At 47.6% G+C, this 18,678-nt stretch overlaps 1 protein-coding gene across 1 annotated transcript in view; it reads left to right on the top strand.

Moving 5' to 3' along the window:
• The window catches only part of LOC143930610 (rap1 GTPase-activating protein 1-like), a 166,869-nt gene extending 149,840 nt beyond the window's left edge, over positions 1-17,029 (top strand). The window contains exons 18-19 of the mRNA XM_077455106.1: positions 4,426-4,546; positions 16,588-17,029. Of these exons, the coding sequence (XP_077311232.1) occupies positions 4,426-4,546; positions 16,588-16,602 (136 nt within the window). The 3' untranslated portion in view covers positions 16,603-17,029. The remainder of the gene's footprint in view (positions 1-4,425; positions 4,547-16,587) is intronic.
• The last annotated feature ends 1,649 nt before the right edge of the window (positions 17,030-18,678 follow it).

The following is an 18,678-nucleotide window of genomic DNA, read 5'->3' as shown; positions in this document are numbered from 1 at the left end:
CTTACATTTAAACATTTATTAAACAAAACAAACCTCCAATCAGTTCACGTGTATGTATAATTTAGATAAAGAAAAAAAAACAACTATATATTAAATACTCAAAAAAAGGTACTCAAAACTTTTGGAGGTAAAAAAAGGGCTAACTTTACTATTTTAGTTATTTTTTTTAAATGCGTTTGAAAGATCTCTGCGCAAATACCGCGTCACGTAAAATATTGCAATAACCGCTATCTTATTCCCTAGGGCAGTGATGGCGAACCTTGGCACCCCAGATGTTTTGGAACTACATTTCCCATGATGCTCATGCACTCTGCAGTGTAGTTGAGCATCATGGGAAATGTAGTTTCAAAACATCTGGAGTGCCAAGGTTTGCCATCACTGCCCTAGGGTCTCTGCTAAAAAATATATATATAATTTTTGGGGGTTCTAAAGCCGCGTACACACGGGCGGACTGTATGGCCAACTTAGTGCGTCAGACAATCCGACGGACAGTCCGTCATACTTTCGAATGAACGGACTTGACCACACACACCACTTTTTGAGCGGACTAATACGGCGTACTAAGTCCGCCATACTATCCGCCCTACTTTTGAAATGAACGGACTCGCCCACACACGCGGAGGAAAGTCCGCTCATTTCGAGCGCGTCTCCAGGTAGGCGGGGCCCGCGAAGGAGACGTCGCTGACCCCGCCGCCTGGTATGGACTTAAAGGGGAACCCCAACGCCAAAAAAAAAAATCGGCGTGGGGGTCCCCCCCAAGTCCACAACAGACCCTTGTCCGAGCACGCTACCCGGCCGGCCAGGAAAGGGGGGTGAGCGAGCGCCCCCCCCTCCTAAACCGTACCAGGCTGCGTGCCCTCAACATGGGGGGGTGCCTTGGGGAAGGGGGGCCGCGCGGCCCCCCACCCCAAAGCACCTTGTCCCCATGTTGATGAGGACAAGGGCCTCTTCCCGGCAACCCTGGCCGTTGGTTGTCGGGGTCTGCGGGCGGGGGGCTTATCGGAATCCGGGAGCCCCCTTTAATAAGGGGGCCCCCGGATACCGGCCCCCCACCCTATGTGAATGAGTATGGGGTACAATGTACCCCTACCCATTCACCTGTAAAATAAAAGTACCAAAAAAAACACAACACACGAGATAAAATACTTTATTGCACAGCTCCGGGGGTCTTCCGTCTTCGGGGGTCTTCTCGCCGGACTCCTCCGCTATCTTCTTGTAGCTCTTTTGCTAGCGGAGGAGTCCGGCTTTCTTCCTCGCCGCCGGCCTCTTCTCCCGACTTCGGGGGTCTTGTCCCCCTCTTCGGTTCTTCTGCCGGGCCACCGCGCCTTCTTATAGCTCTTTTACAGGCGGTGGCCCGGTCTTCTGTCGCCGCCGCCGTCGCCGCCTTCCGTTCTTCTTCTTCTTCTTCTTCTCCAGGAGATGTTGCCTCGACGATCTCTCCGGACGGAATGCCAGGGACGCACTGCGTGGCCACTTATATAGGGACAAGGGGCGGTGTCACATGGCTTTATGTCACATGGGTTGGTCACATGGGTTGATGTTACATGGGGACTATGACATCGTAATTGGGCGGGGTCACCATGTGACACCAACCCATGTGACATAAAGCCATGTGACACCGCCCCTTGTCCCTATATAAGTGGCCGCGCAGTGCGTCCCTGGCATTCCAGCCGGAGAGATCGTCGAGGCAACATCTCCTGGAGAAGAAGAAGAAGAAGAACGGAAGGCGGCGGCGGCGGCGGCCACAGAAGACCGGGCAGAAGAACCGAAGAGGGGGACAAGACCCCCGAAGTCGGGAGAAGAGGCCGGCGGCGAGGAAGAAAGCCGGACTCCTCCGCTAGCAAAAGAGCTACAAGAAGATAGCGGAGGAGTCCGGCGAGAAGACCCCCGAAGATGGAAGACCCCCGGAGCTGTGCAATAAAGTATTTTATCTCGTGTGTTGTGTTTTTTTGGTACTTTTATTTTACAGGTGAATGGGTAGGGGTACATTGTACCCCATACTCATTCACATAGGGTGGGGGGGCCGGTATCCGGGGGCCCCCTTATTAAAGGGGGCTCCCGGATTCCGATAAGCCCCCCGCCCGCAGACCCCGACAACCAATGGCCAGGGTTGTCGGGAAGAGGCCCTTGTCCTCATCAACATGGGGACAAGGTGCTTTGGGGTGGGGGGGCCGTGCGGCCCCCCCCTTCCCCAAGGCACCCCCATGTTGAGGGCACGCGGCCTGGTACGGCTCAGGAGGGGGGGGGGCGCTCGCTCGCCCCCCTTTCCTGGCCGGCCGGGTAGCATGCTCGGACAAGGGTCTGTTGTGGACTTGGGGGGGACCCCCACGCCGATTTTTTTCGGCGTTGGGGTTCCCCTTTAAGTCCATACCAGGCGGCGGGGCCAGCGACGTCTCCTTCGCGGGCCCCGCCTACCTGGATACCCGCTCGAAATGAGCGGACTTTTCTCCGGGCGGGAAAAGTCCGCTCATTTCAAAAGTACGGCGGACTGGCATACACACGGGCGGATTGTCCGCCGAAATGCGAGTACGACGGACAGTATTTCGAAAAATCCGAAATACTTAGTCCGCCGTACTGCACGCTGAAAAAGTCAGCTGAAGCCCACACACGAGCGGACTGTCCGCTGAAATGTGTTTTGGTGGACTAAGTAGGCCATACAGTCCGCCCGTGTGTACGCGGCATAAGTGATTTTCTAGCAGAAAATACAGGATTTTTACTTGTAAGCAACAAGTGTCTTTAAATGGTTAAACTGAGAACTCCTACACAGGAAGTTCAGTCTATTGAAGAAGAAACATTGTATCTCTTTGATCTTTTCTTGGCAGACTGCCCAGAGAGGAGGAAAGTTGCTTCACTGATAAACTTCAGGCAACTTACATTGACTTCTATTACAGAAGTCTTTTGTAAATCGCGCTGATCGGCCTTTATATCAGCACAATCGGCCAATGCCGATTAATTTAAAAATGCCAAATATCGGCCGATATATCGGTCGACCTCTAATTATTATTATTTAACAAGTGTGATTTAACTGTACTTCTGTCTCAATCTGATTTATGGTTTCTGACAAGTATGCCTCTGAAGGACTTAAATCTGCTTGGGAGTATGTCTCTAAAGGACTTTGCTGGACTTAACCTTTGCAGGTATGCCAGGGCAGCACAAGCCTGTGGTTGCGAGTGGGAAGGTAGGAAAAATCCTGTTCTTGTATGTTAGACTTTGGAATGTTCATTTTGCACTTTTCTTAAGTAAAGTATTGAAACGTTGTCCTTGCCTGGTCTGAACTTACTGATATGCTGAGGGATGTAATGCAAGTAACCGGCACACAGTTTATCAAGTGTGTCTTAACACACTGGGGTACAAAGACATTGGTGTGAAGTGGAGTATTGAGAAGACACAAGTGGTTATCTAGGGTAACAGACGTTTTACTTGAGCCTGTCAATAGCGTGTACCTGTTATAGGTGGAATGGCATCAAGTAGCAAGGGAGATCCCTAGTGTAGCCCAGAAAAACTCAGCCTGTGGTAGGCCTCTCATGTGACCCACACTTGGCATCCAACGAGGAAGGGGACATGGTGAGAGCATCTACTGCCGACACTACATGTACAGCTGCTGTGTTCATTTTGAGGGTTGCCCAGTTCCTGGGTCTTCTGACCTGTTGTACCCTTCATAAGGGGTTTCCACCTAGCCTGCTTTATTTTATTTTATTTATATCATGGGTAATGTAACAGCAGGAGTGGGAGCGCCCAAAACTCTCAGGTAGACGTGTACAAATCCAGAAATGATGGCCTGGAGATCTTAGGCCGCGTACACACGGGCGGACTGTCTGCCCAACTTAGTCCGCTGAACAGTGTTTCAGCGGACAATCCGCTCGTGTGTGGGCTTCAGCGGACTTTTTCAGCGGACAGTCTGACGAACAAAGTCTTACGGAATTTCCGTAAGACAGTCCGTTCAAACTTGGTTTTGTCCGTCCAAACTTGGTTTCAGCGGACAGTCCGCTCGTGTGTAGGCAAGTTGGACGGACTAAGTATGGCGCATGCTCAGAAAGGGTTTACACGGCCGAAGGTTGCATTGCAGTGTATAGGACATCGTTTTTCTAGTCCCGTCGTACGTGCTGTACACGTCATCACGCACGCTTTCAGCGGACTGTCTGCTCATCGTGTGTGGTCAAGTCCGTTCATGCTAATTTTGAACGGACTGTCTGTCGGATTGTCTGCCGAACTTAGTTGGGCAGACAATCCGCCCGTGTGTACGCGGCCTTACTGTTGAAGTATCCCTAACCTAGAAGAAGCCAGGGACTGACTTAGCCCACCAGTCTCCACCTGTAAATAAAACATCAATTTGAAGTGACCCTGTTATTATATACTGTATGTAAGCAACACAAAAAAGCTGAAAATTATTAATCCTTGATTCCTTTGTTTCTCTCCATATGTAAGAAATTTGTCAAGCCAGACTTTGGAGTTTTGCCGAAAGCCATTGCCTTCCTATTCCTCATCCAATAGCAGCAGCTTCTGCAGCGCACAAGGCAGTGAGAGCTCCCCGGAGGACAAGATAATGGTGACTCCCCCAGTATATGACATGCATGTCTGCTCTGAGAATAGTTTAATCTTTGTGTTTTATGTATTCATGTCTGATTCCATCACATGTCCCAAAAATAAAATGAAATATTTCAAATTTCAAGGTGGTAGGTATGCAGTTTGGGATAAATGGCTCTTTAATATCAGGCTATATTTGCACTATACAATTCTGGATGTGGATCTGGCCTATAGGGCATCAAGGAATGATTTGTATGGCTCCTAAAATTAGGAATTAGCCTCTTATTTTGAGGATATGTGATGGAATGATGCATGTGAATAACCTCTTCTAATGAGGCTTTACTGTGCTATGTCAGTGAAAAATAACTGCTAGCATACTGTCATCTGTTGATGGATTTATGGTACTGCACTCCAGAGTATCTATAGTTCTGGAAATTGCACCTTTAGAGTTAAATTAAAGAAATGTCAAATTTGTCATAGGAGAAACCATTGGATGACCTTTCATTCTGAAAATGATGGTTGCTTGGCTTTCATGCTGATCCCCTATCTTTATTACTTTGAGTTTCTGCCCTGGAGCAAGTATGCAAATGACAACGCCTAACTTTACTCCAAAATTTCAGACCTTCATGTTAATTCTAGGTGTGAGAATTGGAAAGAACTAATGCCAGTTGGCATACTGCCAGGCAATTAGCATTTTCAGAAATAGGTCAACAATGACATTTTTCTGCCATGCCATATTTACTTTCAAGCCAAACTGGGTCCCCACTGGAGGGATTACTTTTGGTTCTTTCCAATCTTTGTGAGATAGACAGGAAGTAGGAAAAATGACCAGAAATGGGTACAAAGAACACAATAAAAACCTGGCATAGGTTCTAACCCTTCCCTACTCTAACTATAAAAAAAGGTTTTGGGTGGAGCTGGGAATTAAGTATCAATATTGGCGTCTGGTTCCTCTACACATGCAAAGGATTAGCAATGGGGGCCTATACTAACCAAGACCCCCTATTGATCCCCCCAAAACTCCAACTGTGTCTCCACTGGGAGGATGTCCCTCCACTTCCTGCTCTAAAATCTGTAAGATGGAAAGGAATTAAGGACAATTATCCATAATGGAGACTCAGACAGCAGTAGGAACTTAACAGAGGTTCTCACCCTTGTCTATACTGTCCAAATCTAAAAAAAGTTTTGGATGGAGTTTCACTTTATAGCTAAAATAAAAGACACAAATCCACACAGTTCTATAATCATTAACCTCTTGTCACTAATATAACGCATATGTGTGATGCAAAGAGGGTGGGCTTTAATGCTCACAACCAGCAAATATGCATCTATGGTTGGCAGAGGTTTCTGTTCTGACAATGCGCTCACTGTGAACTCCCAGCACAGAGAATGCCCATCATCAAGTGAGCACTGTGACAGTCAATACTAGTGGTCACATGACTGGGATCAACTCATAAATAAGCAAAGTTAGCAATAAAGAGTGCATTTAAACATTAACTGTAATGTGAATAATAATACTATAACTAGTCTAGATTGCACTGTAGGAGAATGGCTAGGATATGGTGAAATGCCTCTTGAGAGGTACCTCTTATCATAAGCAATAGGTGAAGGTCTCTGTGTAGCAGCTGTAAAAGAACGGTCTTAAAGAGGAAGTAAACCCTGATGGGTTTACTTCCTCTTTCATTCCCTGCAAAGGCAAAGCATAATGGACTACTATGCATCGCATAGTAGCCCATTATGTGTCACTTACCTGACACAGGAGCCAGCGAAGTCACCACTGTCCCCTGTAGTCCGGCGCACCCATCTTCTCGGTGGGGTCTCGCAGCTCCGACGCTGTCATTCGGCGAAGCCGCGATGACGTCACTCCCACGCATGCTCACGGGAGCCGACACGCGCGGCATCTTCGTCGTTGACGAAGCCACGCTCAGTGCCCCTGCACGCCGCTGTCTACGGCGCATGCGCCATAGACAGCGGTGCCTGTCTTCGGGAAAATATCTCCTAAACCGTATAGGTTTAGGAGATATTTCTTGGACCTACAGGTAAGCCTTAATCTAGGCTTACCTGTAGGTCAAAGTGGTTTGTAAGGGTTTACAACCACGTTAAGTCCTAACTCTTTAGCCGGCTAGCATTAGGGCCAAGGTGTACCGTTGGTGCTCATGAAAATAGTCTCAGCCAAGTCTGCAGGCAGCAATAAGACTACTAGATAGTGAGTTCCTAAAGGGCTCAGTCTCTCTAGCAGCAGGTAGTAAATTCCCACAGCAGCAGCTCACCAGTCCAAGCAATATTGCAGCTCACCATCTGATCCCATGCAGTGATTAGTCCACTCTCTGCTCTGTACCCAGGTAACTCTGGCTGTAAGCACACCTGGTCTCAGAACTCCTGATCCTACTCAGGCCGGCAAAATGCAGCAGCAATAGTGCACCACGGACAGCAATATGCACTCTCCAAATTCCCTCATGGCAATAGAAAGCTTTGTCCTGTTCAGCTTGAGAAAATGCAGCTCTTTTGCCTACTCCTGGCAATCTTCCTGTGGGAAATGCAGTTCAAAGCTCTTGATTACAGTAGAGCCTCTCTACTCTGCACTAGGGATGAGCCGAACACCCCCCCTGCGAACGGACCGAAAATTTGCACGAACGTTAGAACCCCGTTAAAGTTTATGGGACTCTAAGGTTCGAAATCAAAAGTGCTAGTTTTAAAGGCTAATATGCAAGTTATTGTCCTAAAAAGGGTTTGGGGACCCGGCTCCTGCCCCAGAGGACATATATCAATGCAAAAAAAGTTTTAAAAACTGAAGTTTTTTTTGGAAGCACTGATTTTAAAGTGAAAAAAAAGTGAAATATTCCTTTAAATATCATGCCTGGGGGGTTCCTATAGTATGCCTGTGAAGTGGCACGTGTTTAGAACAGTCCCTGCACAAAATGACATTTCTAACGGAAAAAAAGTCATTTAAAACTGCTTGCAGTTTTAATGTAATGTCTGGTCCCGGCAATATGGATGAAAATCATTGAGAAAAATGGCATAGGTAGCCCCCCCGCCCCATTACTAGCCCCTTTGGGTCATGTACGGCTATTAAGGGGAACCTCATACCCAAATTTAAAAAAGGAAAGGCGTGGGGCCCCCAGGCCCTATATACTCAGAACAGCAGTATACAGGCAGGCAAACAAGACAGGGACTGTGTAGGTTTGTTGTTAAGTAGAATCTGTTTGTAATTTTGGACTGGTACATTTTTAAAGTGTAGCTCCAGTCAAAAAATCTATTTTTAAGCTTTTTGGAAAACATAGGAAAGGCTTATAACCCCTATAACATTTTTGCTGTCTGTGCACCTCTTCAGAAGATTTCACAGCACTTTCTGTGCCAATGACAAATGTTTTTTGAAAATCTGGAGGTTTTAGTAAAACAAGGTTTGGGATAAAGCATCAGTGGAGAGGAGACACATTTTTCCCATATCAACTCTTACAGGAGAGAATTTCCCTTCCTAGGGGTAGATTTCATCTTACTTCCTGTTGTCTCCTTTCGTTTGCAAGTAGGAGACATTTGTAAGTTGGATGTTTGACAGTAGGGGCCTGCCCTATATGCTCTGCAGAAATTTGGGACTGAGGTGTTGGGTTTGCCCCAACACTGTAAGCCCTCAAAGTGACTCTTGGTGGGAGCTGGAACCCCTTGCTGTGAACTATTATATCAAGAATTGTAATAACATGCCATTGTTGAACAGTGGTAGAAAAATTGGGCCTTTAGTGGTGGTGGTGGTGCTGGTGCCATAACACCGTAAGTCCTCACAGTTACTCTTGGTGGGCACTGGAATGGGCCCTGCTGTGAAATATTATATCAAGAATTGTAATTACATGCACCTGTTGAACAGGGACATACAAATTGGGCCTTAGGCACTGGTGCAACAACACTGCAATACCTCACAGAAACTCTAGTTAGAGAGCAGGAATGAGCCCTGCTGCAAAGTATTGGATCAAAAATTGTAATTAAACACCCCTGTTAAACAGGGGCTGAAAAACTGGGCCTTAGGCACTGTTGCTGGTGCCACAACACTGCAACCACTCACAAATATTATAGTTGAGCGCAGCAACGAACCCTCCTGCAAAATATTGCATCAAAAATTGTAATTACTCGACCCTGTTACACAGGGACTGAAAAATTGGGCCTTAGGCACTGGTGCTGGTGCCACAACACTTCAACCACTCACAGATACTCTAGTTGGAGAGCAGGAATAAGCCCTGCTGCAAAGTATTCCATCAAAAATTGTAATTACACACCCCTGTTAAATAGGGGCTGAAAAATTGGGCCTTAGGCACTGTTGCTGGTGCCACAACACTGCCACAACTCACAAATATTGTAGTTGAGCGCAGCAACGAACCCTCCTGCAAAGCATTGGATCAAAAATTGTAATTACACGCCCCTGTTAAACAGAGGCTGAACAATTGGGCCTTAGCCACTCGTGGCGGCACCCAGAACAAATGTTCTTACAAACTATCAGCATGATCATTGAGGAAGAGGATAGGCACTCAACATAACAGGATAGTCACTCAGCATCAGCATAGGCAGTCTTGAAGGGATCTGACATTTCAAAAAAAATTATTGGGTTACATCAGCATTAGGTGCTTGGTAGCTCGTGGTGATCCAAGACTGATTTATTTTTATGATGGTCAGTCGATCAATGGAGTCGGTGGACAGGCGCACACTGTGATCGGTTACAAAGCCTCCAGCAACACTGAATGTGCGTTCCGAAAGAACTCTGGATGTGGGACAGGCCAGTAGCTCAATTGTATACTGTGCAAGCTCTGGCCAGTGATCCATCCTCAAGACCCAGTAACCCAGAGGATTTTCGGTGGGAAAGGTGTCTAAGTCTGATCTTGCCCCTAGGTATTCATGTAAATCAGACGCTGGTGATGGTTGCTGGAACCGATCATACCTTGGGGCTGCGGACTAAAAAATTGTCTGAACACATCGGTCAGATGGACACCTTCTCCACTGCTCCCTCTGTGACTGACCGAAGCTTCAGCAACACGTTGTCCAGGACCAGGAATTTGTAACCTCCCAGTCTCTAGAAACGTGTTGCACAGACCTTTCTGCAAGGCCTCCCAAAGATGTTTCATCCTCTGCTCCCTCTGCGACGGCAAGATAAGGTCCGCAACCTTACCCTTGTAACGTGGATCAAAGAGAGTTGTCAGCCAGTAATGATCCCTCTACTTGATCCGATGAATACAAGGATCCTTCCGCAGGCTTTGCAGAATCAGGGAGGCCATGCAGCATAGGTTAGCTGAGGCATTCGGTCTGGAGTACTCTGGGTCACTAAGGATGACATGATCCGCAGCAACCTCCTCCCAGCCACGTACAGTCCACGGGTTTCTTAGGACTGTAAATGATCCCTAAAAGGCTGCTGCTGATGCTGAGTGCCAGGCTCCACCTCCATGCTGACACAATCCTCCTCGTCCTCCTCCTTCTCCTCCTCATGCTCTTCTTCCTGTTTGATCGGCGGACTAGCAGGAACACTGTCTGGATAAAGGGAGCCTTGAGAGGCAAGGAAGTTCTCCTTTTCCTGCCTCTGTTCTGCCTCAAGTGCCCTGTCCATTATTCCATACAGTGTGTGCTCCAACAGGTGGACAAGAGGTACAGTGTCACTGATGCATGCACTGTCACTGCTCACCATCCACGTGGCCTCCTCAAATGGTGACAGGACAGTGCATGCACCCCTGATCATGGCCCACTGGCATGGGGGAAAAAAAACAAGCTCCCCTTACCCTGTCCTGGTGCCGTAGTCGCACAGGTACTCATTGATGGCCCTCTGCTGCATGTGCAGCCACTGCAGCATGGCCAACGTTGAGTTCCATTCTTGGGCAGGTTGAATTCCTTTTGGAGGTCAGCCAGCCAAGTACTGGCATTATATGACTGGCAGAAATGCACACAGACTTCCCTGGCCTGCCTCAGGACATCCTGTAAGCCCGGGTACCTGCCCAAGAACCAGCTGCACCACCAAGTTAAAAACATGAGCCAGACAGGGCACATGGGACAGTTGTCCCTGTCAGAGGGCGGAGAGGAGGTTGGTGCCATTTTCGCAAAACACCATTCCTGGCTTAAGCTGGCGTGGCATCAACCACCTCTCGGCCTGCCCCTGCAGAGCTGACAGAGTCTCTGCCCCAGTGTGGCTCCTGTCCCCCAAGCACACCAGCGCAATCACAGCATGGCATATTTTTTCCTGCGTACTTGAGAAGCCCCTTGAACGCCTACGGAGCACCACTGGTTCCGAGGACAAAGCACAGGAAGAGGCCATGGAAGAAGAAGAAGAGGAGGGGGTGGAGGAGAGAGGTGTGTCAGAATCACCAGTAGAAGCATTTTGGAGGCGTGGTGGCGGAACAACCTCCAACACTACTGCACCTTGTCCTGCATCCTTCCCAGCTGCCAGAAGATTCACCCAATGCCCCGTGAAAGATAGGTAAAGTCCCTGTCCGTGCCTGCTGGACCATGAGTCAGTGGTAATATGCACCTTACCGCTGACCGCCCTGTCCAGCGAGGCCAAGACATTGCCTTCCACATGCCGGTAGAGAGCCGGAATCGCCTTCCTTGAGCAAAAGTGGTGTTTGGGAACCTGCCACTGAGGAACCGCACATTGCACAAACTCATGGAAAGGGGCCGAGTCTACCAACTGAAAAGGCAGCAGTTGAAATGCTAGCAATTTAGCAAAGCTAGCATTCAACCACTGGGCATATGGATGGCTGGGAGTGAACTTCTTTTTACAGTGCAGCAGCTGGGGCAGGGACATGTGCCTGGTACAATCGGACGTTGGTGTACCGATAGCAGAGTGCCCGCAAGTACTTGGCTGTAACACACCTAATAGTATAGTGGGGCTGGAGGTCCTCTTTGTTCTTTGGTGTGGGTCTTTTAGGTACACTTGCCAATGAACTGCATGGCAGGTCAACATATGTCTGGTCAAGCATGTGGTGCCCAAGCGGCTGATGTTTTGGCCACACGAGATACGCTTGAGACATATGTTGCAAATAGCAGCGGTGAGATCTGATGCACTCATCTCAAAAAATGGCCACACCAAAGAACTTTTGGAATAACGCGCAGAGGCAGCGCCCTGCACATGCGGAGCTCTGCGGTGTGATGCAGTCAGTGTGCTGCCCTTAAGCTGGGCCCTGGAGGGCATCCTGCCTTGTTGATGTGCCCCCTCCTCTCTCCTATCAGGCACCCACATGGAGTCAGTGACCTCATCATCTTCTCCCTCCTCATCACTGGAGCAAACCTGGCAGCAGCTGGGGGAACATGACTGCCAGATTGCTGTCCTTCTTGGGCATCCTCTCTCTCTGGGCTCACGTTACTGCCTGCCTCTAGCTGGGTATCATCATCAGAGCCTTCAAAATGCTGGGCATCCTCATGGAGCATGTACCCAACACTGTGCTCAAACTGTTTGGGGGACTCCTCACGAGGACATGGTGGGGCTAGGGAAGGAGTGACTGATGCCATTGAGACGAGGGAAGAGGCCATGTTGGCAGCTGCTTTAGCAGAACCCTGAGCCTGTTTGAGAGAGGATGAAGAGGATGCGGAGGACTTGATCATTCACTCTACCAAGTCTTTGGCATCTTGCGACTCAACACATCCAGCTACCGAAAATAAGGACAAGCGTGTCCCATGGCCACGTGCTGATGAGGATGCACTGTTGCCTCTAGACACAGAGCCTGCTTGCCCTCTTTTATTGGCTTGTGCCTCTCCTTGTTGGCCTTCCAGACATACTAATGGCCTGCAGGGAGATGTAGCTGTACAAAGCTGTGACATATATACTGATTATACTGCAGCTAGCAGAATCAACTGCCTGTCTGTAGTATTATTACTATGAGAACACCAGGAATTGGGGTAGCTTTAGGTGTACACGGTGCAGATGACACAATACACTGACTGTAATTACTGCAGCTGTCTGCAGATAGGATCAGCAGAACACCAGCAATTGGGGTAGATTTAAGTGCACACTGTGCAGATGACACAGTACACCGACTGTAATTGCTGCAGCTCCCTGCCTGTGGTATAGGATCAGCAGAACACCAGCAATTGGGGTAGCATAAGGTGCACATTATGCAGATGGCACAATACACCGACTGTAATTACTGCAGCTGCCTGCCTGTGGTATAGGATCAGAACACCACCAGCAATTGGGGTAGCTTTAAGTGCACACTGTGCAGATGACACAGTACACTGAGTGTAATTGCTGTAGCTGCCTGCCTGTGGTATAGGATCAGCAGAAAAACCAGCAATTCGGATTGCTTTAGTTGCGCACTGTGCAGATGGCACAATACACAGACTGTAATTACTGCAGCTGCCTGCCTGTGGTATAGGATCAGAAGAAAACCAGCAATTGGGGTAGCTTTAGGTGCACACTGTGCTGATGAGCTAATACACCGACTGTAATTGCTATAGCTGCCTGCGGATAGGATCAGCGGAACACCAGCAATTAGGGTAGCTTTAGGCGTACACTGTGCAGATGACACAATACACCAACTGTAATTACTGCAGCTGCCTGCCTGTGGTATAGGATCTGAAGAACACCAGCAATTGGGGTAGCTTTAAGTGCACACTGTGCAGATGACACAGTACACTGACTGTAATTACTGCAGCTGCCTGCAGTATAGGATCAGCAGAACACCAGCAATTGGGATAGCTTTAAGTGTACACTGTGCAGATGACACAATACACTGACTGTAATTACTGGAGCTGCCTGCCTGTGGTATAGGATCAGAAGAACACCAGCAATTGGGGTAGCTTTAGGTGCACACTGTGCAGATGACACAGTACACCTACTGTAAATTACTGCAGCTGCCTGCGGTATAGGATCAGCAGAACACCAGCAATTGGGGTAGCTTTAGGTGTACACTGTGCAGGTGGCACAATACACCGACTGTAATTGCAACAGCTTCAAATGAAATTCAAAGACACTGTCTCTCTGTCTATCTCTACGCCTCGCAGGCGGCCTTATATAGTGTGGGGCGTGTACTAAAACCCCTAAGCCATAATTGCCAAAGCCACCCGGGCTTTGGCCAATTATGGCTCTCCGTTTTCTCCGCGCTGTGATTGGTCAAAGTATGCGGGTCATAGCACATGCTTGGCCAATCATCAGCCAGCAATGCACTGCGATGACGCAGTGAATTATGGGCCGTGACGCGCCACTCGAATTTGGTGCAAACGGTCCATAATGTTCGGAATTAGCCAAACGGTCAAACAGCTGGTGTTCGAGACTAACATGGGTTTGACTTGAACACGAAGCTCATCCCTACTCTGGACTACAGTTCCTACAGTACAGTGCTGCCTGACTAGGGCTATTGAACTCTCCCTGCTTAGCAGCTCTCTCCCCTTGCTGATATAGCAGTTAACCAGTTCAGCACCACAGAGCAGCAGCGCCTAGAGGCGATTCAGTTCGCATTGTGCGCTATACAAGTATTTCATTTTTACAGAGAGCAGCTGCAGCCAATGTTTCTCTCACTCTCCTATATTATCCAGGCACCTGGCTACATTATATTGACAATGGAGATGCTGACAGTATAGATCTGGGCCACCAGGATAATATAGGAGGCTTCTCCTCTATTAACAAGTCCAGATTCAACTGCTATTATCCACTCTGCTATATATGACATGCCAAGCATTGGGAGTCAAGATCTGCTGTGCATTTTACCGTGCTTTCCCCTAAACTGTCCCCTATCCCTAACCTTCGATGCAAAGATATATATTGTCACATTGCATTAAGGCAGCCCAAACGTTTTGAAAGGGATAAAGCACATAATAAAACTGAAGTTTCATCTGCTTATATTTTTCCTCCCTTGGTTCTTCCTTTCCTTCTCATCCATACAAATTTCACTCAATCCAGTCCTGGCCACTCCACTTTCTGTGAACCCAGGTTGTCAATGACAAACCCAGTAAACTCAGCATCATCTACCCTATACCTATAATCTCAGGCTATCAATTACAAACCTCCTGGGTTCAATATCATTCAAAACCTTCTGGTTTACCTTCTGGTAAACAAAAGCAGTCAGTGACACACTCTGTGGATTCAACATCATCCAAACCCTTTCTGAGATCTAAGCCCTTGTACACACGTTCGGACATTCTGACAACAAAATCCATCGGATTTTTTCCAACGGATTTTGTCCGAAACTGGTGTTGCATACACGCGGTCGGACAAAGTTGTCGGAAAATCCGATCGTTCGGAACATGACGTTTGTTCATTATGACGGGACTACATTCAGGCTAGTAGCCAAAAGTTTTGGTCTCGTAATTTGATCTGAGAATGCGTGGCACTTTGCCCGATCGGAATTCTCTACAAACGATCGGACAAAGTCCGATTGGATCATGTTGTCAGAAAATTTTATATCCAGATCTCAAACTTTGTTGGTTGGACATTCCGATGGAAAAAGTCAGATGGAGCCCACCCACGGTCGGATTATCCGACAACACAGTCCGATCGGACATTTTCCATCTGAATTTCCGACCGGGTGTACAAGGGCTAAGGCTGTCAATGACGCAATCCATAGGCTCAACATCATCCAACCTTTTCCTGTTATCTCAGGCTGTAAGTGATGCACGTGAAGATCAACATCATCCAACCCCTCTCTGTAAACCCAGGCTGCCAATGCCACACCTTGTGGGCTCAACATCATCCAACGCCTTCCTGTGATTCAAAGCTGTCAGTGGCACACCCCCTGGGATCAACTTCATCCAATCTCTTTCTGTGATCCCAGGCTCTCAATGGCATCCCTGTGGGCTTAACATCATCAAACCCCTTCCTGTGATCCCAGGCCATCAACTCACTCAGGTAGGCTCAACATCATTTAATCCCTGTGAATGCAGGTTGTGAATGGCACACCACCTGGGATCAACCTATTTCTCCAAGCCCAAGCTCTCAATGGCACCCCTGTGGGCTAAACATCATCAAACCCCTTCCTGTGATCCCAGGCCATCAACGCACACATGTGGGCTCAACATCATATAATCCCTTCCAGACAATAGCACCCCCCACCCAATTCTTGTGATCCATGGGGTGTTAGCGGCACACCCGTGGACTCACCATCATCACACAGCTTAGGCACAAAATGTAATGATGCCAAAAACATTGCCCATATGTGACAACCTATGGACATAGAAATAAAATGACTGAAAAGACCCAAAAACATTTGATAAAATACCATTTATATTTAAGGAATGCCAAGGCCATGGTATGTGTTTAGATACTGGTGTGTACACATCTCCCTTGTTAGTAAATTCAATGTATATATGCTAGATGTATGCTTGTTCATGTACCTCTTGAGTGCATAATACATTCATGTGCAGTGGCGAACCATAATGTAGGGTGCATAGGCGCCACCCCCTCCCCCCCCCAAATCCATGTGTCTGGCCCCCTAATCTAAATGCGGGGTGCCATGAGCATGGATTCCAATATTTTGTTTTTTTTTCTTTTCAGAAGCACATGATTAGAGCCAGAGGCTCTAATAGACTTCAAAAATGGTGGGCTCTTAGCACAGAGCACTGCGCCCCGGGCCCACCCACTTGTGTGACAATATCGAATGACTATTCGCTACTGTCCTTCTGATTCTCCTCATGGTCAATCAGAAAGCGGGTCCTGAGACCCGTCAACTGATTGGCCGAGAGGAGAAGCGATCCTTTCCTTTTGGCCTCCAAAGGAGGTCGGAGGGAGGAGACACAGGGGAAGCCGCCATGAAGCACCAGCAAGAGGAGACGCCGCCCGGAGGAAGCATTGCCCATGACCTAGATGGGGTAAGTGCGGGGCTTTTGACCGACCGGAGGGGGTGCCATGCCTGTGACCTGACTGACAGGGTGGGTGCCTTCGGTGGCGGGTGGATTGTTTTCCCCCCACCCCCCAGTCACCAATGTTCATGTGCATATGATTTGCTTGCCGGTGCAGTATCGATGTCTGATTATATGCACAAATCCTTTTGTAAATCCACCCCAATGTCTCGGCTGTGGTCTGTTGGCAGATTTGCTAGAAATGATAAATGCTACATTTATAAGGCTCTAATCCATTTCTTGATGTTCACTTTTTCTTCTTTTTGACAGGACACCTTGAAATAAAAGCCGATGATGTCACCCCAAGAGACCTGGGGATTCTCTGTATAGAACAATTGCTGATCTTCTCCGACAACTGGAAATAGTCATCAATGCTCCCTATTTCATGGCTGAGAACAGGCTTTGAGGGTTTGTCCCAGAATCTCTTCTCCTTTAGAAATGTCACTTTGGTTTTAGAATGAATCTACAGAAATATCAAATATTTATTTTTCTGCATGTACGAATTCAAATTTCCTTAGTGTTCGTAATATTTACATGATATATTTATTGACAAAAATCTGTATTTAATGATATAAGAGTATTTATTTTCCTGTAGTAAAAGATATAATATTTGACTGTATAGCAGAGGGCTATGAGTTTTATTACCATTGTGTTGGATGGAGAACCTTCTTTGAAAAAAGAATTCCACATTAAAGGATCAATCCATCTAAAATTATTATCTCAATGGGTACAGTTTCTTCTATCCCTCAGGGACTTGATTCAATAGAGTTCAGTTGCTGTGCCCATTATAAGGAGTGTCCACAATCCATGATATATGTTTTATTTATTTGATATTATGGAGAATGTAACAGGAGCTGGAACACACAAAGGTGGGCAGGAACACCCAAAATCTCACTGTTGGAGTACCCAAGGTATAAAAGAAGCCAGGGGTTGACTTAGACCATTTAGAACTAAAGTTTCCCTTTTTGGTTAGGCTGACCCATTGCAGAATTATGACATATCATATCAAACAACAAGTGATTTGAAAATAATACATGCCAATTTATCCAGTCTGCAGAGAATAATGTACAGCAACGGGCCTCATCAGATCAACAGAAGAGCCCAGGCTCCTGCCATGCTTCACTGTATCGCTGGAACTGATCTCCCTGTGGCTTCCTCTACAGTGCAGTCAGCTTCTTCTCATCTACCTCCTGCCAGCTGTGCTACAGGGGGACACACATGCGGATTGGTTCCAATATTTGGTTGGGCCCCTCCAGCTGTTCCGGTCACCCCCCCCCCCTCCTTTCCCACTGCTTCGATGCCCATGTGTGCCCCCCAATCCCCCCCTCCTATCACATATCCCCCCCAGACCCCCTGCCAGCTTCATAAATATTCATAGCAGTTCCTCCTAATCCCTGCCTTCTAGCTCTTGAAGGTTCTTCAATCTTCCAGACACCAGGGGGAGGCACTCTGGTAACTCTGACCCAATTCCATGACTCAGGTTATTCCTGGCAAGAATAAACTTTTACCTGCTCTCAACTCTAGTAGCACACACTAGAGGGTGCTACACCCCCAATCCCCCCTCCTAGCACATATGCCCCTATTCCCCCCTTCTAGCCCTTCTAGCACATATCCCCCGCTAATCCCCTCTCCTAGCAAATACAGTTGCAAAAAAAGTATGTGAACCCCTTTGGAATGATATGGATTTCTGCACAAATTGGTCATAAAATGTGATCTGATCTTCATCTAAGTCACAGCAATAGACAATCACAGCTCTGCTTAAAGAGGAAGTAAATGCACTTTAAAAAAAAAAATGCAACCTGCAAGGCAAAAGCATAATGAGCTAGTATGCATAGCATACTAGCTCATTATGAATAACTTACCTGAGAACGAAACCCCCGAAGCGGTCCTCCTCCTTTATTTACACTGCTGCCATGTATCCCGGAGTGACTTCCGGGTCTCGCGGCTCCGGCGCTGAAATTCGCTGGAGCCGCGATGACATCACTCCCGCGCATGCGCACAGGAGACGGCAAGAGTATTATTAGAGTATTAAGAACATATTGCCGTGATCTGCAGTGTGCTCAGTGCGCCTGCGCACCGCTGTCTACGGCGCATGCGCCGTAGACAGCTGTGCCTGTCTTTTTGTAAATATCTCCTAGGAGATATTTCTTGGACCTACAGGTAAGTCTTCATCTAGGCTTACCTGTAGGTCAAAGTGGTTTGTAAGGGTTTACAACCACTTTAAAGTAACACACAAAGAATTAAATGTTACCACCATGTTTTTATTGAACACACCATGTAAACATTCACAGTGCAGGTGGAAAAAGTATGTGACCCCTTGGATTTGATAACTGGTTGAACCTCCTTTGGCAGCAATAATTT

The sequence above is a fragment of the Lithobates pipiens genome, unplaced genomic scaffold (genome assembly GCF_037356315.1).
Source record: "Lithobates pipiens isolate NorthernLeopardFrog02 unplaced genomic scaffold, aLitPip1_a1.2 Scaffold_25, whole genome shotgun sequence".
In the NCBI taxonomy this organism is placed as follows: domain Eukaryota; kingdom Metazoa; phylum Chordata; class Amphibia; order Anura; family Ranidae; genus Lithobates; species Lithobates pipiens.
This window is presented reverse-complemented; position numbering and strand designations above follow the sequence as displayed.